The sequence below is a fragment of the Heteronotia binoei genome, chromosome 11 (assembly GCF_032191835.1).
Source record: "Heteronotia binoei isolate CCM8104 ecotype False Entrance Well chromosome 11, APGP_CSIRO_Hbin_v1, whole genome shotgun sequence".
NCBI classification, from domain to species: Eukaryota; Metazoa; Chordata; class Lepidosauria; order Squamata; family Gekkonidae; genus Heteronotia; species Heteronotia binoei.
The window spans coordinates 36,993,926-37,020,667 of NC_083233.1; the positions used below are offsets into that span (position 1 = coordinate 36,993,926).

Below are 26,742 nucleotides of genomic sequence, written 5' to 3' on the forward strand. Positions count from 1 at the left end.
ACCCTCCTCTGGACACATTCCAGCTTATCTACATCCTTGTTAAATTGTTATATTGTGGTGAGTCTCAGAATTCCCAGTCCTACAACCCTGTAACTAATTGCAAACAGATGTCTCTGTGACTCTCTTTTTCCAGTTTTTACCCTTCTTGAGTGTGTAATTGATCCAGATCAGCATCTTAATTTGGATGTTAACCCTTCCTGTCAACAAACTCCCATGAACTAAGTCTATACCAGCAAACAAAAAAAGAGAAGGGCTTTGGAATTCAAAACAAGCTGCTAGCATGTTAAATCAAGAGTCAGCCCTTCTTTGCAGGACCTTTGGGTTGTTTGGCATGTATGCGCTAGAGTTCAGATTGCTAAGCCCTGTGGGGATGTTAAGAAGCTTGGTTTTTTTATGTGTGTGTGTGTCCTTGAAGAAGGAGGCACTTGTGTTAGACTTGGATGGGTTTTCTTCCCGGGAGCACAAGCACTCTCCCTCCCAAACTTTCATAGAGTGGCTTTAGGTTGACTGCACAATAATATCCCTGTGAAATGTCCCTGCTGAAAACTTGCAGGGAGATGGAGTGAAGGTCAGCCTGAGCATATCGGAACTGGCACAGAACAAAACACAAAGCAGCTGTGGGAGAGCCAGGATTTATTTATTTATTTCATTTGATTTCTAACCTGCTCTCTCTCTGAAACCAGCTCAGAGCAGGTGACAACAATTCATTATACAATAAAACCTTCTAAAATGCAACAACTAAGTTAATAAATAGCAATAAAATAAAAACAATGATGCAATTTGCAATTTAAGATGGTATAAACCAGAGGGGCAATATAAAACATCGGAAAAAGAGGGGGGAAGCAAGGGGAGAAGAGAAGGAGAAGGAAGCCAAAACTTGCTGTGCCTAATGGCTAGACACCCAATACTGCTGACATCCATATGTCTGGTGGAACAACTCTGTATTGCAGGCCCTGCAGAATTGTACCAGATCCCACAGGGCCCCAATCTCTCCTGGAAGAATGAGTAATGCTCAATACAGCAGTAATGCTAGCAGTAGCAAGAAAATGATGCAATGGAGGACACAGAATGAAGGATGCCACAAGAGCCCAATTCAAAGTTAAGGTGATTATAATTAAAAGTCTAAATGGTTTAAGGCTGGGGTAGCTAAAGGACTTACTGTTGAAGTCCTTTAGCGACTCTCCGCCATGTACTTCCACAATGTACTTCCATGTACCTCCATGTACTTCCACAATGAGAAGCAAGCAGAGCCCTTTTAACAATATTGGGGGATCCAATCCCAGATGCCCAATTTAAATTTTGTCCAAACTTCCCATTATGTTGTGGACTCGATTCCCAACATACAGTTAAAAAGCAGCCGGCCAGTGAAGGAGTGTTGAGCTGAATAGGAGATGTGACATTGGGGAAGGTTTTCATTTAAAAAAAATACAAAGAAAAACTGACCCAGTATTGATGAGTACTGGAGTCTGTGCACATGAATCCTAATCCATATAGTCTCCTTTATGCACAGTCTTCATGCTTGAAAAATGGAAGAAGAAGCTAGCAAGTTCATGAGCCTACATAGGTTCAAGTGTACATAAGTTCAAGGCCTACATAGGTTAAGGGTGTTCAGATATGCCAGATCCAATAAGAAGAAAGGGCTACGTGATCTATTACCTACTGGAGAATAGAAGATTTGGTTCAATAGTGGCCAAAATGGCAGTGGAACTTTTATTTTGCTTTTTGCCCAGATTACAGCTAATTCAAACACCCTCCAGACAGGAGAATCTAGAACGTTATGAATAATCCATGGGATCTTGAGAGGTAGCTGTAGAACCCAATTAGCTGAGTTGGAATTTACATATCAATCAAAGTTAAAACATCCCTTGCTCAGCTGCTATACGAATATCCTCTTAAGAGAGTCAAGGTGTGCACTTGTGATTTTCATAGGCAGCTATAAATAGCAAGAACTAGGAAGGTGGGGGGAAATCAAACAAAAGGACCTCTCTGATGGAAGCATGAGTAGCAACGGTGCAAGTTGAGGATATCCCTAAAAGACAGATTAATGTCATTAGTCATTCTGTCACCAGAAATGAAGTGACTGTCAGTAAGAGGACCTTGGAACGCCCCCAAATCTGGAAAGAGACACACAGATAAACTGGAAGCACTGCTAATTGTCTTATTCCTGGTATCTAGGGCAAATTGGATGCCGCCCGTCTGCATTGGTAAAACAGATCAAAGACCAAGAGCTGATCAAGGGAGCTGTCCAGCGGCATGAGCAAGGTTGGCACAGGTGAGTGCTCTGGAAGGATTAGCATGGAGCATCAGGGAGCTGTCCAAGCAGTGCAAGACCTAGAAATCTGGAGCAGGTCAATGGAAGCATTGCATCAGTAATTTTTAGGCAACAGCTGGGCATTTTTGAAGGCTGCCTGGTTGCCCCAACTTTCTTGCTGCACCAGTGGGACTGGGGCTGAGCAGATTCAGAGCCAAGCTTCTTCCTCTCAAGCAGGATTCTGAAATGGTGTCCCTCTTTATGCCAGATTAACAATACATCTCCTCATATGGGGACTGGCACAGGCTCATTGCCACCACTGATTTTGTAAGGAGCTGTGGAGATGGACCACTTCAGCTAGGGGGAGATGAACAAGTTCAACTGTTATAGAAAACGTCTACTAAATGAGGAAGTCACTATCCATTCAGCTAGTGGTTGTTCTCTGTAACTTTCAGTGCTACCTTAAAGTAAAAGGTAAAGGTAATCCCCTGTGCAAGCACCAGTTGTTTCTGGCTCTGGAGTGACATTACTTTCACAATGTTTTCATAGCAGACTTTTTTATGGGGTGGTTTGCCATTGTCTTCCCCAGTCATTTACACTTTACCCCCAGCAAGCTGGGTACTCATTTTACTGATCTCAGAAGGATGGAAGGCTGAGTCAACCTCGAGCCAGCTGCCTGAACCCAGCTTCTGCCGGGATCAAACTCAGGTCATGAGCAGAGCTTGGACTGCAATACTGCAGCTTACCACTCTGAACCACGGGGCGCAATAATTCTTGTAATAGGTACTCATGTGTATGAATAAAGAAGTCCTAGTAAACTGTAGCCCTATGAAAGAACTGACTAAGAATCCCAGATACACAAAAGCGGTTTGGGAGGCGGAAATGAGACTTTGTAGATTATGCACAAGGCAAACATGATGAGGTTGAATGAAGTACTGATGTCATAGGTGAAGGGTAAGCTCCAAGCAACTAGAAGACAATCAGTACTGAAAACTGTTCAAATGATAACGTGTTATCAGCACATATATATATGACAATATACACCATAACTTAATAGTTTTAACATAATATGTATAAATTTATCATTATTGTTACTATGGCTTTTTCAAGTAGAATATAGTGCCATCCTAAACAAACTTACACCTTTCTAAGCCTATTGACTACAGTGGTCTAAAAAGGGTGTAACTTTGTTGGTTTTAGCCCACAGTAAATTTGGGTGAAGCAGGAAAAATAACTTTTGGATTCCCCCAAGATCCAGTCAAATCAGATCAGATCAGAATGCTTTCCAGAACAGAGAACCATCTTCAGAAGGCATGATGAGCATTTGGGGAAAGGAAGGAAGGAAAGTTCCCCTGTGCAAACACCAGTCGTTTCTGACTCTGGGGTGACGTTGCTTTCACAATGTTTTCACGGCAGACTTTTTACGGGGTGCTTTGCCACTGCCTTCCCCAGTCATCTACAAGAAAAATTTGAGGGAAAGCTGACAATAAGTTCAGGTTAAAAAAACCCTACAAAGTACATGGCGGACAACAAGTCCCAGGTATTCTGGAAATTGGTGACAGGAACAATGTTAAAGGTAGTAAGGATAGAATGTCCTTCTAAAGCTGAATGTTTCTTAATAAATTACATTGTATTGGTTCACATTTCTTCTTAAGAAATGGTATTAAATTTATTGACCGGGCCACATTGATGGAACTCTTGGCTCTTCCCTGATAAAAAGAGTAGCTATTAAAAGAATGGGATATGATGAAAATTGTGAAATTGACAACTGTGTAACATTCTAAAGAACTCAGATCAGATTTTTGTTTCTGGCATGCACAGTTAGAGGATGGCGTCAACTTCGTCTCTGATAAAAGCTAATTTTAGCCCACAGTAAATTTGGGTGAAGCATGAAAAATAACTTTTGGATTCCCCCAAGATCCAGTCAAATCAGCATGTTGCACAGCAAGATAAGATGATAGAAGGGAGGCAGCTTCATGAATGTCACAAGATCTAACCTATCAGCACTTTGCACAAATGGATGGGACCAGACTTTGTAACTGTCACAAGAGGCAGACAATAAGCACACTGCAGAACCAGGCACTACTGGAAACAGGAAGAGCCAGTTGTTCCATAGCTTATAAGAACATAAGAGAAGCCATGTTGGATCAAGCCAATGGCCTATCCAGTCCAACATTCTGTATCACACAGTGGCCAATATATATACACACACACACACACACACTGTGGCTAATAGCCACTGATGGACCTCTGCTCCATATTTTTATCCAATCCCCTCTTGAAGCTGGCTATGCTTGTAGCCACCGCCACCTCCTGTGGCAGTGAATTCCACATGTTAATCACCCTTTGGGTGAAGAAGTACTTCCTTTTATCTGTTTTAACCTGACTGCTCAGCAATTTCATTGAATGGCCACGAGTTCTTGTATTGTGAGAAAGGGAGAAAAGGACTTCTTTCTCTACTTTCCACCACCTCCTGTGGCAGTGAATTCCACATGTTAATCACCCTTTGGGTGAAGAAGTACTTCCTTTTATCCGTTTTAACCTGACTGCTCAGCAATTTCATTGAATGCCCACGAGTTCTTGTATTGTGAGAATGGGAGAAAAGGACTTCTTTCTCTACTTTCTCCATCCCATGCATAATCTTGTAAACCTCTTATCATGTCACCCCGCATGATAGAGCTCAAGTCACTCTAGAGGTTTGTATGTCTGGCCAAAAAGACAACATGGCTGCAGATCTGAATTGGGTTCATCACTCAAGGTAATGCATCTGGACACAGCCTAAGAATCACTGTTTTGCAATTCCTTTCTAGAAAATGTTACTGATACTTCTGTTTCCAAACTTCACCTCCATAGGAGGGGTTACTGATGGAGCAGTGGCAAATATTTGGAGAGAAAAGATTCCCATTGTTAGACACATTACTTTTGACTTACCGGTAATTCCAAAGGGGTAACCCATGTTCATCTGTTACAGCAAAAATAAACAGGAGTCTTGTGCCACTTTAAAGATCAACAATATTTAAGCCTAAGTGTTCATGAATTTGAGCCAGCTCCTTCAGACACAATGAGTGGATCTCCATTATGTTGTCATTTTATGGATAAACTATGAAAGAAATGAATTCTACATCATTCAATTACACCCGTACTTCCTATATTTTATGGCTTCCAGTTCTTGCTTTTTTTTGTACCTACTACATAAAATGACTACATAGTGAGCATCTACCCATTGTAACCAAAGAAGTGGGCTCTAGTAGTGGAATAACATTTATTAGTCTTTGAGGTGTCACAAGACTCCTTTATGTTGACATGTTGATATATTTGCATTAAAGTGAAGATTCAGAAGCAGCTGCTATGTTTACGATACTGTGTGCCAACTATAATGATGCACTTAAGAAGATAGAAAATCCTCTTTCCTGCCATCTGGAGTTGGGGAAAACATTTTCTATGTAGAAATTGCTTGGAGGAATTTTGGCCGTTCTGAATAAGCTGTCTGCAATTTCTATGAGAAACTAGTGGTACAAAAAATCCCACACAACATGATTATAGGGACTTTGTGAATAATGGAAGGTATCTATCACATTTTCATCTCTCTCTTCCTTTGAAAGGGATTGTACATTAGTATCTCCACCTCCATTTTATCTGGAAAATGCATGACGCTGCCTTCTACTGTGTCAGACCCTTGGTCCGTCAAAGTTGGTCCGAGCAGCAGCTTTCCAGAGTCTGAGGTCCCCTGTCTTTCTCACCACCGACTACCTGATCCTTGATACTGGTGATGCCAGGGATTGAACCTGGGTCCTTCTGCATGTAAAGCTGATGCTGTACCACTAAGGCATATCCCTGGCTCATGCCAACCCAGAAAGGCAGAATAGGCTAACAGATAATCACTGGCCAAAGATCAACCTCTGAATTAGTAGAGTGGGGATATGAACCCAGATTCCCCCAGTTTGAGTTAAATGCTCTAACCACTATATTAGCTCTTAGATATTAGGCTGCCTAGGCAATTTCCAGAGATTTCACCAAGAAACAACAGGAGGATTACCAGGTATGTTTTGCTGCAACAAAAGCAAAATGGAGACTTGAGGATCCTTAAACAGCTTTCATCGGCTAGCGTCCAATTGCATCTGACAAAATGAGCTCCGAACCACAACAGCTGACGCCACAATAAATGTTTTACCCTTTGAAGTGCTATGAGAATTCTTTTTGCTCAAAGAGCAACAGCAGCAGGAAAATAGCCCTCATATCAGAAAATATCTCATTACACAGATACTTCCCTGGGGTAGCAGGTTTATTATCTTTTAAAGCTAGGGGCAAGGGGAACAAAGGGATAGGGCAGAGGAGGGAGCAGGAAGTAAGCAGAAACTTCAGAAGTAACTGCAACATGGTTGAGCAGTATAGCACATGGTGCATGCAGAAGGTTTCAGGTTTCAGGCATTTTCAGGTCAAGAATGTCTGGTTGCAGTCATTGCAAAAAAGTTTCCTCTGGTCTGAGAGCCTGGAGAGTGCCACCAGTCAGAGCAGACTGCAATGTTCAGTATAAGGTAGATGGGTACGTCGCTCTGCTGGAAGTTTTTCCTTGCCATTATTGCTCCATCAAGATACAATTCCCCACTCCCTGGGCACAATGTTACTCTCAATTTTACTACTTCCAGATGTAGCCTGAACATTGTTTTACCCAAAGGCTAGTCCTAGTGAGGAAGTAGCCGGATTTTTTTTCCATTAAGAAGCAAAATCAGTTACTGCAGACACCCCCATCCAAAGATTAACTGTATGGTATGAAAATAACAAATAGGTGTTCAACTGAATCTTTACACCAGCAACAACCGCAAAAGTCTTGTTTGGCCAGCTTTTAAAAGGAAACTATGAAAAGCAATACCAGAGCCCAAACAGCTATAACCCAGAGAGAGGCACAGCAGCAGAAACAAGAAAGGAAGAGGCCACAGATGGAATCAGCAGTCAGGACACAATGAATCCACTATTCTCAAAAGTTCTCTAAAGTCACTTGCCATTTAGAGGAAAAGCATGAAGGAGCTCCTTAACTCTAGTTCTATCACTCAAAAGGCCTTGTCCCAAGTGAAGATAAATAATTAGGGAACACAGCACAGGGCCTCTGCTGATGGTGCTAATGAGCAGGCTTATATGGGGGAAAGTACTGATCAGGGTGAATAGGTAGGTTTTCTGGGAATGGGAAACCACACACACTGTTCATTGTCCATGTGCACTCCATTCACACCCATTCCCTCCAATGAAGGGTACAGGTGATTGCATGCAGCATTTTGGGCAGATGAGCAAGTTTGCTGATGGTAAAACTGTACCAGGATGGGTCCAGATCCCATGCCAGTTGAGACTCTGGGAGATCCATGATTGTTCCTGTTCCTAAAGCTTATTAGTCATAAGTGCTATCCACTGACTAAGAGAAGGCTTTCTCCCTTATTTTTTTTTTTAAAAAACCCTGCTGAAATACACTTCTGAACCTCCTAAACCTGCACCTATCAAAATGACCAGCAGCAATCATTTTGTCCGGTGCAGGTTCAGGAGGTTAAGGAGAGCATAGAATGGATCTTGTGCAAGCTAGAGACACCAAACTCACAGGTGATCTCCAGCTGACTCTCCTCTATTTGCCCTCCATGTTTGGTGTCTCTAGCTTGCACAGGAGCAATTCTATACACTCCTGAACCTGTGGCTGTCAGATGACTGATTTGACAGGCACAGGCTCAGGAGGTTCAAGAGTGTATAGAATGGATTCTGTGCAAGCTAGAGACACCAACCTTGGCAGACATGTAGAGGAGCATTCAGAGGAGGTCCCCTGTTGAGTTCAGTGACTCTAGTTTTCTCAGGATCTGTTCTATTTACTCCTGAACCTCCTTAACTTGTGCCTGTCAAAATGATGATTTTGACAGCCACAAGTTCAGGAGTGCATAGAATGGATCCTGTGCAGGCTAAAGACATCAAAATTGTAAGGGACCTCCCTCAGATGCTCTTCTGTATGCCCTCCAAGCTGTTGCTTGGATGTTTTGTAAACATTTTGATTGAGCAGAGACAGTTTGGGAATGTATTCACTCACAAATCAGCGCAAACCTCCATAAATAACTTGAAAGTTTGTGAAAACTTTATGCTGGTTGGCCTGCTACAAACTTGTCTTTGTGAAGCATAAACCAGCCAAAATTCATCATGAATGTTAGTTCATGAAGTGCTTTGTGCCCATCCGTAGGCCCAAAGTGAGGTTAGAGAACAGGCTTTGGGAGGCCCAATGACAAAGCATGTTTTGCCTGTGCAGATGGGGTGGGAAAGAGTTATGAATGCAATTTCTGCATTTGATGTTGGAGATCAGGGGGAAAGTAGTGTGAGTTACTTTGTAAGTACAGCCCAGAAAGTACAGTAAGTACAGAAATGAGTCCTACTTCAAAAAGTTTTAGAACCACTGGTTTACTCTATACAAACACTGCCTGTTTTCATTAGGAGAGGGTGACATGCATCTATATTGTCTAATTTCCCCCTTCACAACTATGCCCTACTAATTCTCCCTGCACTCTTGTGACCATAATTTTTTAAGCATGATGGGTTGGACCCTGCAAATCCATTCTGCTAACGGCAGTGCTTTCCAGAAGAACATGGAAGCTTCAGCTCTCATTGGAGGTTCTTTGGCCAGTGAAAGAGCCTCTGGTGTCAGTGGGAGTCTCCCCATGCTGGAGGGAGGGAAATGCTGCCATTAGTGGAATGGATTTGTGGAATCCAACCCAAAGCTTTACCTTCAGAACCCAAGGCTGACACTGGCTGCTGGGAACAACAGCCACACTCTTCTACATATTATATTGACCCCAACACATATTATATTGACCCCAATGGAAGGAAAATGCTTCTGAAATTTTATGCCACTCATTACCTGGAAAAACAGAAACTGTGTGACTCTTCTAGTAGCAGGGAAGGGAATCTTGACAGCAAGTCTATCAGCTGTACAAAATCAAGGCTGAGCTTCTGTTTCCTTTCCTGCTTCAGGTATTAAAGCCTGGAAATAGCCAGAGGCTCAAGTCAAAGGACTGTTCCCTTTCAGCCTGTGGCTTGGAGGGAGCTGGCCCAGTTGGATCCTGGACCAGCTCCGGAGTTGCCCTGACCATTTTTGTTTGTTTGTTTTGCTGATGCTGATGATTGTTTGTTTAATCATATTTGTGGTGGTTTCTTCATGAGCCAATTTGGGTCCCATCTGGGAACAAAGTGGAGTACAAATCTTTAAATAAATGAAACAGGACACCTTCTGCAGACACTGTGCCTCTCATCTGTCACAAGGACACACTTTGAGAGGGCAGCCAAATGTATTAAAGATGATGTCATGATCAAAATCGGTACCAAGTTGATAGAGACAAAATATATAGGCAGCTTAAATTTCCTAGCCTGTCCTTTCTGCAAGGAATCTTAAACATTATTGGAAAAGGCTCACCAAATGCACAAGTCTGATGCAAAAGAAGTTTTTAGCATCTTGCTTTGAAATATTTATTGTTACTGTCCCTTTCCAACAGAAGATGCTCCAGGGCATGAATTGAAAGGCACTGGCATCTTATAAGACTTAAAAAAGCAGCTCACTGAACCTTCTACTAAACATTGCCTTTCAACTTCCAGACAATTGTAAGCCATAGAGGAATTCAGCATTGCAGCAATCATAAGGCATACTCCAGAGCTGCACATTTTTAGACCCAGGATGAGACAGGATCCACCTTTAGCCCCAATCAGCAAAAAGACAGGGTCCACTCCCCACCCCTCTTTCTCCAGCAACTGCCCTCACTCCTTGCTTTTCCTCCTTTCTTCTCCATTCTCTTTTTCCTTCCCTTAGAAACAGAAGCTGGGAAGTGTTGGCTGCACTGCTGGTGTCAAGGAGTTGTGAGTCCTGGCCACCAGCAGAAGCCCAATAACCTGGAACAGCTTATTCTTGAGCTTTTGTTCTTTCCAGCAGGAAAAGCAGATGGTGATGAAGCAGGAAAGACCAGAGGTGGCAGAATGTGGACCACACCACTTGGGGTGGCAGGTGGATGATGACATTATGGAATTTCCCCCCTATGTTAAAAGACCACTGCAAATACAAAACCAGCAGGGTAAGCAAAGGGAGGGGGTTAGACCTTCCCCCCCTGCACTGCTGGTTTTCTATTTGCAGAGAAGGTTTAAAAAAAACATCGAGGAACATTCAGAGTTAGAATACACCACCTGCATTCTCAAGTGGTGAAGTCCATTCTGTCACTGTTGGATCACTGAATCACACACATTTCCCTTCCCCGCTACAGTCCCATCCTATGTGACTCTTATATATGCATGTTTTATACTGGGTTCCACAGACCATCAGTGATCTACAACATGTAATTTCCAGGTGAGCTATAAGTTTCTGTCACAAGTCAGAAAGAAAGATCCCAATGACCCTTCTCAAGGAAATCGGGAATAAAAGTTAAGATAAACTGAGCAGCCTTTGGCTGTGATCACATACACAAAATAATGCCCTTTCAATGCTCTTTCCAACTGGATTTTACTGTGTGAACTGGTAAAATCCAGTTGGAAAGTGCATTGAAAGGGCATTATTTAGTGTTTGTGACCACAGCCTTTGTACAGCAACAGAAGTCATACATGTCTAATGAATAACAGAGATCTAAGCAGAGGCTGAACTTATGAACTAGGGTTTCTCCTTTGGCCATTCTGAAAAACTGGTTACAGCCACAGAAGAAGGAGAAGAGATTTATTTTCTTTTTAAAAGTTTATTTAGAACCTGTCACATACATATCACTCCACAAAAACAGGGGGAAAGGGAAAATCAAAATATTCTGGGATGTGGTGTAAATTTTATTAGTAAAATTCATAAAACGATTTTTTTTACAGTCGAGGGCAATATCAACAAAGAATCAAGGTAGAAAGGGTCAACATTACAGCTCACGTTTGATCAGAAAGTTCCCTTCTACATAATGTTTTGGAATCTACTCTATACCACAGGGGAAAGACCTCTACTACCCCTCTTTCCCTGAAGTATCTGGGATCTACCAACAAGGAAAGGAAAACAACTCCCAGTTCACATATAAGAAGAGATACTTTTGAGGCAATATTTCATAGGAGATGAGGAGGACCGGGAAGAGAAAATAATTATAAAGATATGATGGATGCCTAAATTCAAGCAAAAGCAAAACATTACAGATTGCTCCTAGGGTCTTTTGAGGGAAAGCTATATAACAAGTTAGAATGCACACTTTTTAAAAAGGATTGCCAACCTGATATTAAAAGCACCTCCCTGTAGGAGGACTATAGGGTGGAGTCCTAGACATTGGCTTGCCAGCTACCACCAGAGCTTTTTTTGAGCAGGAACACACAAGAACACAGTTCCAGCTGGCTGGGTGCCCATGGGTGTGGCTTAATATGTAAATGAGTCCCTGCTGAGCTTTTTCTGCAAAAAAGCCCTCTGCAAAACAATGGTGATGTCAGGGGGTGTGACCTAATATGCAAATGAATCTGTGAAAAAAAGCCCTGGGTGAAACAATGTTGATGTCAGAGGGCGTGGCCTAATATGCAAATGAGTTCCTGCTGGGCTTTTTCTACAAAAAAAGCCCTGGCTACCACCATTTAAATTTGTAACTCTACTACAGACAAACCCTTTATTGACTGTGTTATTAATATAAGTACTGCATCTGCTTGCATGGTAATCCACCAATAAAGCTTTCTGCTTTTCTTTAATTTCCTTTGGATTATCACATCATCCTTGCTTCTGTTGAATACTGCCAGCACTGACATAACTAAAAGCCTTCTTTAAGCATCATATTGAAGCACTAAATTCATATTCATCTTGACATTTAAACTTTCATCAAATTGAACACAAATGCAAGTTTGTCTGGTTTTATGCCTCTGTCTGGAGAATCAGCCAACCTGTGCTTTGCTGTTATTTTAAAGAAGAATTGAGTACTTCAATAGATATATGTTTTCATTTTCAAGCAACATAACATCTGGCCTAAAATTAAAAACAATTCCACATTGACAAAGAGATAAGAAGGCACAGTTAGGCTCTATTAAAGCCAACAAACTAACATAAACTGCAGCGCAATCTTGAGCAGAGTTGTGCACTCCTAGGTCTCTTGAAGTCAATGGGCTACAAAGGGAGTAACTTTGTTTAGGACTGCTCTGATCATCGTCAAAGGTTTTATCGTGTAGTAATACAGAACATGAACAAAACATTACAGAAGAAAGTGCTGCAAACACGGCAAACTTCACCATCTACCAAAGTGACAGTCTGTTATTGTGTCAGCTATCTTATAAAACGAAAGCAGTAAAGCAGATCAGATCTGTTTTTATAAGCTGTTAAATAGTTTCCTAAGCAGACAGAGCACACATTTGGTGAGGTACATTTTACAGTTCTGTTTTAATTTACTTTTCCTCACTGGTGCTGTTAGTCAACACACCATATTGGTGAAAAACAAACTCTAAGAAAAATGTATATTTAGCAAGCATACCCAAACAGCCAATAAAATTTTCAGCTGAAATATTCAAAATTGCTAATATTTGTAGTGCCTGATTAATTGCACAGGCCAGTTAATGAAATTCCATCCAGCAGGAGAGAATTTCTCACATAAGTAAAGTGATGCTTGTACTCTTACAACAAAAGACTATAACTATATACGGAATGGGACATGCCAGATGATTTAGAAAAGCTGGATTCAGAAAAGGAAGAGGCACTAGAGATCCTATTGCAATGTTCCCCAGGTTACTGAAGTATGCGAAAAGAAATGGGTGTGCCACAACATTTGCTGGTTTTGATGTACAATCTGTCTTCTGGACAAGAGGCTACTGCTAGGACAGAATATGGAGAAACAGGATGGTTTCCAGCTGGCAAAAGTGTCACACTGGTGGCAAATGGGAGAGTAGGGAAACAAACCCAGTTCTCCAGATTCTCTGCTGCTCTTACTGGCTCTCATTATTGGTGTAAAGGTATTGGGGCCAACTCTATTCCCAATTAACTCCCTTTGGCATCAATGCATTTGCAGTGAAATAAACTGCCTGCTTTCTGCAGAGAAATCCATATTGGCTAAAATCTTTTTCACTGCACTTGAGATGGATTATTTTTGCATTCACGTACACAGGTCCTCTTCTCTCTTTTGTGTGTGTTAAATCCCATAAATCCCAGTTTACTGAGACCCTGTGCCTTAATAATCCCCAAAATGTCTTATCATAGACAATCTTGCTTATTAGATCCAGTTGGTCTGAAGCAATAGAACAATGCAGGAGTCAAGTAGCACCTTTAAGACCAGACGAGGAATGAGGTACTGTACTCTGCTTACTGTGCCTCATTCCTCATCTGAAGAAGTGTGCATGCACACAAAAGCTTACATTCTGAATAAAAGTCTGTTGGTCTTAAAGGTGCTACTTGATTCCTGCATTAACCTTGCTTACTTTCATGGTTTGACTTTTTAAAAGTGCCACCTACTGACAATATTGAGAATTGCAACTCTTAATTTCATCCCCCTGGAGGGCCATTCAATGACCGGGAACAGCCATACCTGAATCTTGAACTGGAGGCAGCAGCATTTCCCATCACAGAATCCCTGAGCCAGCAGTTGGGCTAGGAGGTATTGCCTTAATGGACAAGAGAGGCCTTAATGGCCAAGGGAGGTATTGCCTTAATGGACAAGAGATTGGCCCAGTCAATCCAGAAGCTTCATACAGCAGGTGGATTCATCTAATAATGCCATTTTAAGAAAAATTTCCTGAGAGTAAGCCCCATTTAATAGACTTGAGTAGGTTTCTGAGTAAGCCTGCTTGGGTTTGCTCTCTCAGTCCCAGCCTGAAACCACATGGATTCAGGTTCAAATTCCAGACACTCGATAATTTAAATGAATTTGATTTGGGAAGAATTGTCGCAGAAGCATCTCTAGAACCAGAGGGTGCCCATTTCAGTAGCATATGGTTTCCATTGTGAATTCAATCAGAATCCTACTAGATAGTGCATATTCTGTCATCAATTAGATATTTTGTGGTGCTTAGATCCAATATTAAGATGATTACTTTCTAGCCCCATAAGATTGTTACTACAAATATATAACAGGAGATATCTGAAGGTAAATCTGCAAAACAAAAAATTAAATGTGTTTTCCCCCCTTTTCTGCACAGATTTTCTTATCTCATCAACAATTTGCACTAGAAATGGCTATACTCCCAAGAGGGCTCTGCTTTCTTTAAAAAGCTATAAAGATTTCTGGACTTATTAGAGAGGCCCCTGCTTTGTTACCTTCTGAATATTGAAAGATTCTCTCTATAAGCTGAAAAATACACCGATTTAAATCCTGAATAAGAAAAGGATGACTCATGTAAATAAAAAATGTTCTATCCAAACTTCTTTTATTGAATGCCTCTTTTGCACAAATCATTATATGAGCAAAGAATTACGGAGTGCCCAGGGATGAGAACAAAATCTAGGTAGTAAAATGTCACGCAGATGGTTTACTTTGAGCTTAAGCTAAAGGGCACCAGAATAATGTGGCATGCTAAAATATCAGAGAAAGATGATGAATGACTTCTGGTCTTCTCTCGGAATGGTAGCTGTGTTATTCTGCTGGAAGAGAAACAAGGGGGAGTCTTGTGATGCCTTAAAAACTTACAGATTTATGTTTCTCCTTCTCTTTTCATAACCAAATCAAAAAATTTATGATGGCTGCAGCCTCCCTCTTCAGCTTTCCAAATAAATAAAAAAGCTATTCTTTCAAGCGTTACTAAGCAATATTTTTCCAGAGGGCTTCCCAATTTGGGAGCCAAACCTGTACCTAATTGTGAAAATTAAATTAGATCTAGATAAACTCTGGTTGTGGATTTGAGATTATGCTGCTGTCAGATTTGCAAATGAGATTCACAAAGGTTTGGGTGCTGATTATAATTATTTATTTATTTTATCACAGAGTTACACACAGGAAGCATATAATAATTTGTTAAAATGTAACCAAGTTGATACAATGGGAATGCAGACCGATTGGGCAATCCTCCTGAATACTAATATCAAATTGTCAATCCACTCAATCACAGCTGGGGAGAGTTCTGTCACATCACCCTGGAAAGCATGACGCTCACATTCCTGTGACAGATGGAAAACAGCTTGGTGGGCTGCACCACAATGTTATTTGGGTCCTGGTATTTTGCCCCATTTAAACAACAGGTCTGCACAGCTGCCAAAGTCTGTTCATATTCTATTAGCCATCTTTCATACTTTACGTGGCAAGTCAAATCCTGAGGGTCTCTAGTTGGTGTTTATCAGGTTATGGATATTGGGTGGAACTGATTGCAGCCATGTCCTCCACCATTCATTACCTAGATCAAAATGTTGTAATTGCAGGATATATGCAGATCTTACTGCTGAGGGTGCAGATTTAAATAAGCAGGCATAATAGGTGGTATTATACCACCAGTAATGAATATGAATCTGGAGCAAAACATGTTCATTGTAGCAGCTCTCAGGAAAAGAATGTCACAATCCAGCCATTGCTGAGAGCCCATGAAGTCATGGTGTGTAGTGGGAAAACTGGCCTGAAGCGGATGGTGACCAACCACACATAGCAAGATGCAACTGGTAGGAGATCTTTAGTAGTTAGTTTGGTTTCAGAGTTGAGGGCTAGCTATCTAGTCAGATTCTGGCACTGCACAGTGAGAGAACTCTCAGGAACAGCAGAGGTCGAGTCATCAAAGTCCAAAGCCCAGCTGAGGGAGACAGAGCGGTGCAATGGTTAGAGCATCAGACTAGAATCTGGGAACTCCTCTCCTCAGACAGATCCTCCAGAAATCTCACTACTACCCCAATGTTATTTTTAGCAGATTCAGAGCCTGAGACCCCTCAGGGAGAAAGTCCTGGCTTGAGATCATCAGAGGGGTCACCATGGGGCTGGCTCGCAGTAAAACATGGTATCTAGTGGCTTGAGGCAACAGCTATGCTAAAGCAATTCACTACCTTCCCCTGAGAGTAAAACAACACCAGATGAATGCTAATCAAGAAGACTTGCAGAACTTGAACCAAGCAAAAGAGATGATACAGTGGAAGATTCATTTGCCATGACCCACAAATAAGATTTGCAAGAAGACACTTAGAAATTAAAAGAAAACCTTTAAAAATTTTACAACAGGCTTAAAAGCAAGGAAGAGTACTGTAGAATCTTACCAGATCAACACATTTATTTGGGTACTAGGAATAAGGCCCATTGTGGAAATAAATACAATGGGCTCTAGAAAGCGGCTCTGGGCAAGTGGGCACTCAGCGTAATTTTGCTGTGGTTTCATAGCATGATGACAATCATGCAGTCACTGAAACTCAGTATTCCTTTCATCTGCAATGCATTGTTATCACATTTTCCTGGCATATTTGGTCTTGCAGCATTTAGCATCAGTGTGTGCTTATACTATGATCTGGTCTTTTTTTTTTTTTTTGTCCTGGCCTAGCATGGTTATGTTAAGGTATACCATGGAGTATGTGCTGGAAGGCAGCCATTTTCTGTAGAATTAATCTGACTTCAGCTTTCCATCTCCTCTCCACTCCCTGTACAGTCTTTCTCCACAGTGGGGACCAAAGCAGGAGGGAAGCAACCTCAGCAGGGTATAATGACATCGAGTTCACCCTGCAAAGCAGCCATTTTCTCAAGGGGAAATGGTCTCTGCCATCTGGAGGGCAGCTGGAATTCTGAGTGATCTCCAGCACTCACCTGGAGATTGGCAACAGTGGTTCCCAAAGTGGGAATGGCTGGTTTGGAGGGTGGAGTCTATGGCACTGTAATTGTCTGAGGTCTCACCCCTCCTCCAACCCCACCCTCTCCAGGTTCCACCCCTCAAATATCCGGAAATTTCCCAACCTGGACTTGGCAACCTTATCTCCTTCTCAGCCAATCATCAGCCCTACCTTTATATGCGCATCTGACTTTAGCTTTCCATCTCTTCCCCTCTTCCTGCAGCCTCTACTTAGGAAAAGGACAGTATTTCTCTGCAGTAAGGACCAGAGCAGTTTACATAATTTTCCTCTCCCTATTTTGATCTAAACAACAACTCTGTGAGGTATATTAGGCTGAAAGTCTGTGAGTGGTCCAAAATCACCCAGTCAGCTTCCACAGCAAGAACCTGGGTCCAGTAGACCCTGCTCTGAAGTTCTAACTGGTATGCTACACTGGCTGTCATAGGGGGACTGCTGCTGAACAGGAGCAAACAGCCAGGCCTAGTTAAATTGCCCCGATTGTGACTTGGCAGGGAGGGTAGAGTATAAATTGAATGAATGAATGAGTCATGCCTGTCATATGGCATCAAGTCACCCAGAGGGTGCTGCTAGGCCTAGGGTAGCCAGCCTTCAGGTGGAGCCAAATCTTCTGATATTACAACTGAATCCAGACAACAGATCTCTTCCCCCCTCCCCCCAGATAAAATAACTGCTTTGAAGGGTGAACTCTGTGGCATTATATTCAGTTGAGGCCTCTCCCTTCCCCAAATTCTGATTTCTGTAGACTCCACCACAAAATCTCCAGGAATTTCCCACCAACCTGGAGCTGGCAACCCTAGTCAGGATTGGCAAAAATGAGTTCTCCCTCAAAGGCCAAAATAGGCCTGGAAAGGGCCTCCTCCCTCTGCCTTTTACTGACAGAACCAAGCTTGGAATACTACGATAGCCTAGCTACGGCCACTGAGGGGAAATGGAGGACCTGGTGGGATGGCCAATTGGACACAAAGGCAGCTTTTCCAGTGGCCCAATCATAATCTGTTCTGGGGCTGGAGGGATTGAGTCACACACAGCTCAGCCAAAGGAAGGGTACATGAATCGTCACCAGTATATCTATAGGATAAACATTTGAGATTCTGTTTCACCATCAGTACATGGCTTACAATTCTCAGAAGTCCTATTGTCTTTAATCTAGCATCCATTTCTCAATGATGTGGTAAACCTGTGTACCACTTTAGATTGTATTACTGAAGACAAAGTCTTCTCTCTACGAAGATCCTTGCACAAAGAAACCTAGCACAGAGGGGAAAGGATTCCAGGCTAGCCAGTTTTCTAGCTATAAGGAATGGTTTTGTACAGCGGAACAGTTACTCGTAAGAATCCCCACCTGCAGTTTTCCCAACGTCAGATTTGCAAACTACCACTGAAGCCTTTATGTGCCCTCATGGGAGAAGTACATCCAATCTAGCTTGGCCCTTAGAACCAGGCTTAGGATACCATTCTGTAGGGTTAAGGATCATGTTCCCAATTCAGTTCTATGCATGAGGGTAACATAGAAAAATGCGTACAAGATATATGTGGATAGCCTGCTAATAAATATACAAAATATGCATTCTGTACTAGGGTGACTGGGTTGCAGTCTGCAGTCTGGTTCTCCATTATGGTTCTCTATTTTTTGGTCAATGGGATAATATTTGTTTAAAGGAACAAAAGACAAACAATCCTGCAACAGGCAACTATTTGGTCCAAAAGAATAAATATATCTTTATTAACAAAGCCATCATCAGCTCTTTACAGTTGAGATTTTGCATTCAGGTAGGCATGACATACAATACTTGTAGATAGAGATCGATAATTTTATGGTCCCTTACAAATAAATGTGCATAACAAGTTAGCATCCTAAATAAAATCCCCTATAACTGCTTTCTCCTTATGATGATATGAGAGGCAGTAAAATAAAACAAAATAATTCAGTCTCTCAGTTCTCTAAACCTGCTGAATTCAAAAGCTGCTCAGGATTTCCTTGGCAATTCAGTTTCAATGCTAACAGATTCTCTTCTGAGCGGAAACAAAAATACAAAATATGCATTCTGTATTAGCGTGAATGGGTTGCAAACAGAACATCTATCTAATGCCTTTCTACCCTCCCCACAAGCAATAAGGGTTTTTCCTGCCCATTACTCAGGTTGGATGCTCCTCTTACTACCTGTTGTAAGGAACTCTTGAGCACCCAGTATAGGTGGCAGGGAGAGGTTGGCTGAGAGTATCAAGGGTGAAACAGCCAGAAGGAAGAGTAGCTAATCCATTTTCCTGATGCTTTGAGGGGGCTGGATAGCACAGGACAGCTCTCTGCAGTCCAGTAAATCTGGACTTTAACTATCTGTGAGCAGTTAAAGCTGGAGGGGGAACATCTCAAAAACAGCTGAGAACCAGAATGATCTATCTTGCAGCAGAAGATACGGCTACTGGCAAACCTTAAAAGAGTTCTTTTGATCGTCTGATGGGGCATTTATGTTCTTAGGTTTTAATCATTAGAAGCAATTTAACATCATTCAAGTTAAATACCAAACATCTGTACCTTTTTTAATGAAGAAAAAACCATTCCCTGCCATTATAACATCCTTGGCATATGTACCCGTCTCCAATTGCAGACGGAAACTGTTTACTTTTAAAGATCTTTTTTTGTAAAAGAAAGGCCCAGAATTGCTAAATCACCATTTAGTGTCCCCCTCCCTCTTTCTGGGCTTTCTGCAGGTGGCTTCAGAGTGACCAAAAGACCAGTGGAAGTGATTAACCCTTCCATTGCCATCCATTTGTCACTGAAATTGCTTTCCCACCTGCAGGAGAAAAGATTTATCCCCCTCTGTCCCTTAGCCTTGGGGAAGAAAAATGGCTTGGACAGTGACTGACTTGACAAAAACCTTGCAAAAAAGCTTTTTACTTAACTCAGCCTTTCCAGTGGTCATCTCCTCCGTTTGAGGTAATCTGCAGCCATTTTGCGCCATAAAAGAAATCCTGGAAGTGGGGTGCAGAGAGACAATCTCAGAATGATATCTGCAGTGTAATTTCAGCCATGGTTTGCATATGCTTCTAAGGAAGAGGTGCCCAAAGCAAACAAATTTGTCTGAGGGTTTGGAGGTCGTAGTGGGATGGTTGAAACAAAGCTGGTTGAAGCTGAATCCAATTAAGGTAGAGGTTCTGTGGCTGGAGGGAGGAGTGACATCCACTGCTACATGAACTACCGTATATTGGATGCTGGTAGAACATTGGGTCAGATTCAAGGTCTTGGTGCTTTTACCCTTAAAGCCCTTAACGATCAGGGACCCACATACCTTTGGGACAGCCTTTCCTGATATGTCCCCCAAAGGATATTAAGATCAGCAGATTGAATATATTGAAGATATGAAGCTGCCTTATACTGAATCAGACCCTTGGTCTACCAAAGTCAGACTACTCAGACTGGCAGCGGCTCTCCAGGGTCTCAAGCTGAGGCTTTTCACACCTACTTGCCTGGGCCCTTTTTAGTTGGAGATGCCAGGGATTGAACCTGGGACCTTCTGCTTACAAAGCAGATGCTCTACCACAGAGCCACCGTCCCTCCCCTAAATAAGAACCTTCTGGTGGTCCCCGGCCCAAAAGATATCTGGCTGGCCTCAACCAGGGTCAGGACCTTCTCTGCCCTGGTCCCATCCTGACAGAACTCTCAGCCAAGTGACATCCATGCCCTGCCTGATCTATTAAAGTTTTGCAGGGCATGTAAGGCAGAGATGTTCTGCCAGGCCTTTGGCTGAGGCCAGTGATGATTCTTTACATCTGACTGGCACCCTTCCCTCTCCTCCATGACTGAATGTTAGCACTGCTATCTTTTAAAAAATTGTTTAAATATTCTGAATGTTTGAAATATTGTGTTTTTATGGGTTTAACTTGTTTTACATTGTGTTGAATAAAATTGTTGTAAATCGCTCTGAGCCCTGTGCAAGTGGGGAAGGGTGGTCAAAAATCTAATTTAACAAATAAAATAAACATTATCATGCAGTGTATTCTATAATATAGGGTAAGCCGTGCAACTGAGGCTGCAAATATATTTGCAGAATTTAGACATATGCATTTTTTTAAAGTTACAAACTTCTCATAAACAAAGGATCCACCTGCTACGTGGGGAAAATTGCCCATTATGTAGCCATGTGAAAGTCCAGCTTCTGACATGTTCAGGGCAAAGCAATAACCCAAACAATCATGGGCGTCATAGGGCACCTGCAGACTCCTAGTTAAATGAAAAATATCAACCTGGAGGGACACATGAATGGGCCCATGTGAAATGGCAGTGAGTCACACCAAGCAGAGCTCTTGAAAGCTTTTGTGGTCCCAGTGTGACTGATCTTTCCCCTCTGTTTATGGGTTTCCTTAGTTTAAAGCTAAGAGACCACAGACCAATCCAGAGAGGCCTATCTCCTGCTTTTCACACTGCTCCTACTATTAGTCAGTGATGTTCAAACTACAGCTTGGGGAAACTGTATACTTCTTGGAACCTTCTTTGACCTACCCCAATGGAAAACCCAGCAATGGCCAGCAAGCTTCCCTGAAAGGCAAGATAATGACAATCAATGAACGTCCCACATGCAGCCAAAGGGGAAAAAGTTGGGTATGTTTTCGGACAGGGGTGGCCAAACTTGCTTAACATAACAGCCACAGAATGAAAGTCAGATGTCTGAGAGCCAAAGGACATGAATATCGAGGGAGGGAGGGAGGGAGGGAGGGAGGGAGGGAGGAAGGAAGGAAGGAAGGAAGGAAGGAAGGAAGGAAGGAAGGAAGGAAGGAAGGAAGGAAGGAAGGAAGGAAGGAAGGAAGGAAGGAAGGAAGGAAGGAAGGAAGGAAGGAAGGAAGGAAGGAAGGAAGGAAGGAAGGAAGGAAAGCAACTTTACATTCAAATGCATTCTCCAAGCCACTGACTTGGCAAAGTGGTTTAAAGAGTCAAATGCCTTCTCTAATCCAGCCTGTGTGTGTGAAAGAGCCACATGTGGCTCCTGAGCCACAGTCTGGCCACCCCTGTTCTAGAGCATACTCAGTTTGGGGAAAGACTGCTGCTCAGTGGTAGATTCCCATGCTTTATAATGATAGAGCACCAGGACCAGCCCCCAAGCCTATCCTGTAGCAGATGTTGACAAAGATTCTTCCCTGTCTAAGACAATGTCAATCAGGGCTCCAAGAGACTGATGTTAACATCTATCAATCTGTTCATAAACTGCTGTGAAGCCTTAATTTGCCTTGGAGCTGGTGTGGGGAAGAAGAAACGATTTGGGGTGCATTCACCACACTAAATAACGTGATTTGCAACAGGATTTCTACTATGTAAGAATAGCAAAATCCACTTGCGAACTATCGCCGTGTGAAAGCACCCTTTAAGTCTTCAACTTCCATTCAGTTCTGCTAGTTTAAACTGGGTCTTCTTTGCCAAGTCTTTTCTTCTTTAAAATGCTATTTTTGTTATCAGTTTTATTTCTGCTTGTTTCCCCGCCCAAAGCTTCCATCTGAGTTCAATGGACAATACCTTTTTTCTCTTTTCTCTTTTATTTCTTTATCAAGCTACAGGACTTGTCATCTCCCTCAAATTATATATATCTATTGCATTCTTACTCCAGTCCTGCAAAGGAAGAACTCTACTTACAGGCAAATGGACACAATATAAAAAAGACCTTGTAGCTTACCACTCTGCCACAGGAAAAGTGTCGCTTTCTCCTGGTTTCACAGTAAAAATGGCAATGTGCACACCAGCAAACTGAAATGACAGCTATGCCACTCTGCTATCGGTATCACCATCAGCTGCTCCTGTGCCCAAAGCAGGATGATCACTGTTTTTCAAAGCAAACACTCAATGGCATTTGTCCATTATTTTGTTGCCTTGGTTATTTTCAAAATAAATTGGATGCTGTTCTCCATAACATGCCTGATGGATTCTGAATGCATTTGCCACACACACGCTTTTTTATTTTAAAAAGAAATCCAAGGACTGGGTGGGGGGAATTTTTTGGTGGCATCACATGGGTACCACCAGCCATGCAATGCCATGCATAATTGGCTTCTGCTACTAAACACACAGATCTGGTTTTATTCAGTCTTTGAACCTGATGAGAAACAGAATAAAGTTAGAGTCCAGTGGCACCTTTAAGATCAGCAGAGTTTTATTCAAGGCATGAGCATTCATGTGCATGCATACGTCTTCAGATAAGACAGGTGAGAAACATTTCAGCAGAAGACTGGCTCTAAAAACACTGTGACCATATGGCCATTTTTACGGTTGAAGATCAACTTGCTAACTTTGAATTCAAAGCTTGATGTTCTTTCCCTTGCCTTTTGTCTACAATTCAGAAATTTCTGATAGCTGAAGCACACATTTACTCCCTATCCTTCCACATTTTAAAATTGTAGACATGCTTCAATCTTGCACCCAAAATGATTACCTAACAGTGCAGTCTTATGTGAGACTACTTAAAGCATAGTGAAACTCTGAGGGCCCCAACAGGTGAGAAGAAGAGTATGCACTTTGGCTTGTCCATAAAACACAAATTGCAAGTTCATGCAGCCTCACTTTGCCTCAAGGCTGTGCAGGAAGAAGAAAGAAGACAGTGACACTGGATTTGTATTCCGCCCTCCACTCTGAATCTCAGAGCGGCTCACAATCTCCTTTATCTCCTTCCCCCACAACAGACACCCTGTGAGGTGGGTGGGGCTGAGAGAGCTCTCACAGCAGCTGCCCTTTCAAGGACAAGCTCTGCGAGAGCTATGGCTGACACAAGGCCATTCCAGCAGCTGCAAGTGGTGGAGTGAGGAATCAAACCCAGTTCTCCCAGATAAGAGTCCGCACACTTAACCACTACAGCAAACTGGGAAGAGAGTGGGGTTCAATTGCCATTCTGTTACCCCACTCAAACAAATTCATTCCAATGAGCATGGACTCAAGTATGTCTGCACACTCGTAAGTTACTTATCCAGTGACTTAGTGGAAGAACCACTGACATAAGGCTGCAAAGAGCAGTCTCCTCTATGGATGAGTTCTTTAGGTTCACTGGGGCCTTTAATTATTTAATCACTTGCACCACTGCCCATGAGCAGTCAGGGAGAGGGATAGTCGGAGATTTACAGATTCTAAATCTTTAAAACGTTGTGGAAAGGCAGCATGTGAGGGGGTATAAATTCTGGTTAATATAGATAGTTGGCCTGATGCAACATTTGTCATGTGGAGTAAAGTTGGCACATCTCAACAAAGTAATGCTTGCCGAATGAAACAAAGAGGGCAATGTTGTCTTTGTCAACCAGGTTCCTTTATGTACAGTCTAGGGTTGCATGCACTCATCCTAGAATTCTTCCATCACGCTGGGCAAAAAGCATGTGTGTGACGAATGCATTCAGAACCCATCAGGCATGTTACAGAGAAAAGCATCCAAAAAACCCCAAGACTGGTGAGTGCCATCTTGAAAATCCTTACTCAGACCCATGACTTCAGTGGATTGAGAGCTGAGAGGAGAGCACTTGCAGTACCATTCTAAGTGGAGCTACACCCTTCTAATTCCAGAATGCCTGAATTAAGACTAAATTTTCCTCTAATGGGAGGCACTTTTGTCAGCAGAACTGAACACTCTCCGCCCACCCTCACACACTGTAGCTCTTTGGTCTTCCTGAAATGCTGCTCCTGTGGACAGGTGACCCTTACAAAGGGCATGGCAGGCAAGTCTGCAACAGAGGGGGAAATTGTCAGAAATTACACCTCTCCTTCCACTAGTGGAAAATTTAATCTGGATCCAACCTCAACTGTGTTGGTGGCTGAACTCATTGGATCCAGAGACTTCCCACCTCATATGCCCAGCCAATATCCCTAATAAACCACAAAGCAGCTTCAGGCAACTATTTTAAAAAGAGAAAAGGAGGGAATTATTTGTAGGAGTAAGGACCAGCAACATTAGGCCCTGGAGTAGCATAAGTAGAAAATGTACACAGCGTATACAAACATAACTAAATTAAATAATTTTCCTTTTATTCACAAGTCAATTTCAGCCTGATTATTATTGTTTGTCACCACCGGAGATGGTTTGCTTTTCATTCCCTCTGTCCCACCTTTGGACACATCAACAAACAGGAGCCGGGGAGTCCACAGAGCAAACAGGATTCTTTTGTACTCATTCCGGAAGTTCTGGTTGAGAAGGCCGTATATCACAGCGTTGAGGCAGCTGTTAAAGTAAGCCATGAAGTAGCTCACTACAAAAAGCCACTCTGGGATCTGTGGTACTATTTTGGAGGGATTAATGGAGACAGCCAGGCCGATGAAGTTCAGTGGCCCCCAACAAACTGCAAAGAGGACAAACACTACAAACATAGTCAAGAAATTCCGGATGTCTGTTGCTCTTAGCTTCTGTTTGCTGTCTTGCCTCACCCGATGTTTAACCTGGATCACCAAAATCCAAATTCGGAGGTAGCAAAAAGTCACTATGGACAGAGGGATGATGAAGTGAATGGCCACTACAGCGATGGTGTACGACATGCTGACTGTCTGAGCAAAAGTGCAGGAATAAATCCGATGGTCATACTGCAAGGAACCCACAAAGAAGTTTGGCACAATTGCCACCAGTGTGAGCAGCCACGTCAGGCAAAGGTAACAGTAAGTGTTCTTCAGATTAAAGAGTCTGTCATACCAGAGGCTGTGGCAAATATAACAGTACCTGTTGATTGCTATGGCCGTGATGTTGAAAATGGAACCGATGACGCTTAAGCCCATGAAGAAGCCACTGATCTGGCAGTGGATGTCACCCATGGTCCATTCATTGTGGAAGATGGCACTTAAGATGAGAGGGTAGGGGTATATTGCCACCACGAGGTCTGCCACAGACAAACTGATGACAAAAAGATTGCCTGTGTAGTGGGAAAAACAAAGAAATGGTTAAGGAACTAGAAGATCTAATTATGTAGTGAATTATTACCATGCACAAAGGTGGGGGAGCTATGGATTCAAGTCAACCATCTAGAGTAAAATCAGGAATGAAAGCCAATGTGAGTGAACTGAAGTCATTTAAACTTTCATTGACTTCAGCTCATTTGCTGAGTTCCACCACTCAGCAAACCAAAAGCATTTAAAGATTACCTTTATACACAGCACAACACCCAATATACGAGAGTCTGAGAAGCCTGGCTTATTAGGTATATGCAGCTTGTGTTTAAAGACAGCTGGGGAACAAGGAGGAAAAGCATTATCTGCTCTGGGTTCTGGGAGCTGTGGGGGGCAGAGCAGCAACGGGTGGTGGCTGGGAGGGCATGGCTTCAAGTCACCATCCCTTGGGGCTAGTAACAATCTGTTCTTAGACTGTACCACCAGACTGTAGGTGAGGGCTCCCATGGTAGAACACTTCCTCACACATACAAAAAATCTTGCATATCTTAAGATAGATAACAAGCATGCTCAGGGGGTGGAGAAAAGTAGGCTACAACCTTTTAAATTTTAAAATCCTGCTTATTGTTTTTTACAGGTCTGTCAGCCCCCACCTGTGGTCTAAAGTGGAACTGCCCAGACACAGTTTGCTCAGCTCAGTAACAACTAGGCCCTGATTTTTGAAGTCTGGGAGAAAAACTGGAAATGCATTCTGCACTGGCCCAAATGGACTCATTCTTCATTATTGCGTCATCTTCTCTGAGGCCAAGAAACATGGTTAAAAATAGTCTTATTGCTTCTTCTAAGCCTTGTCCTTTTCTCCTTTGTGCCCTACAACCACCTCCAGTCCTTTTCCACACTGGCTTTTGATTCCTTAGAGAGTACAGCACAGTCTGT

At 42.4% G+C, this 26,742-nt stretch overlaps 1 protein-coding gene and 1 non-coding gene across 2 annotated transcripts in view; both read right to left on the minus strand.

The window, feature by feature from the left end:
- Positions 1–20,457: 20,457 nt before the first annotated feature.
- TRNAT-UGU (transfer RNA threonine (anticodon UGU)) lies at positions 20,458–20,524 on the minus strand. The gene has a single exon. It is a non-coding gene; the product is annotated as a tRNA-Thr (tRNA).
- A 4,415-nt stretch (positions 20,525–24,939) lies between these two features.
- Positions 24,940–26,742, minus strand: part of GPR50 (G protein-coupled receptor 50) — a 28,273-nt gene continuing 26,470 nt past the window's right edge. The window contains exon 2 of the mRNA XM_060249358.1: positions 24,940–25,832. Within this exon, the coding sequence (XP_060105341.1) occupies positions 24,964–25,832 (869 nt within the window). The 3' untranslated portion in view covers positions 24,940–24,963. The remainder of the gene's footprint in view (positions 25,833–26,742) is intronic.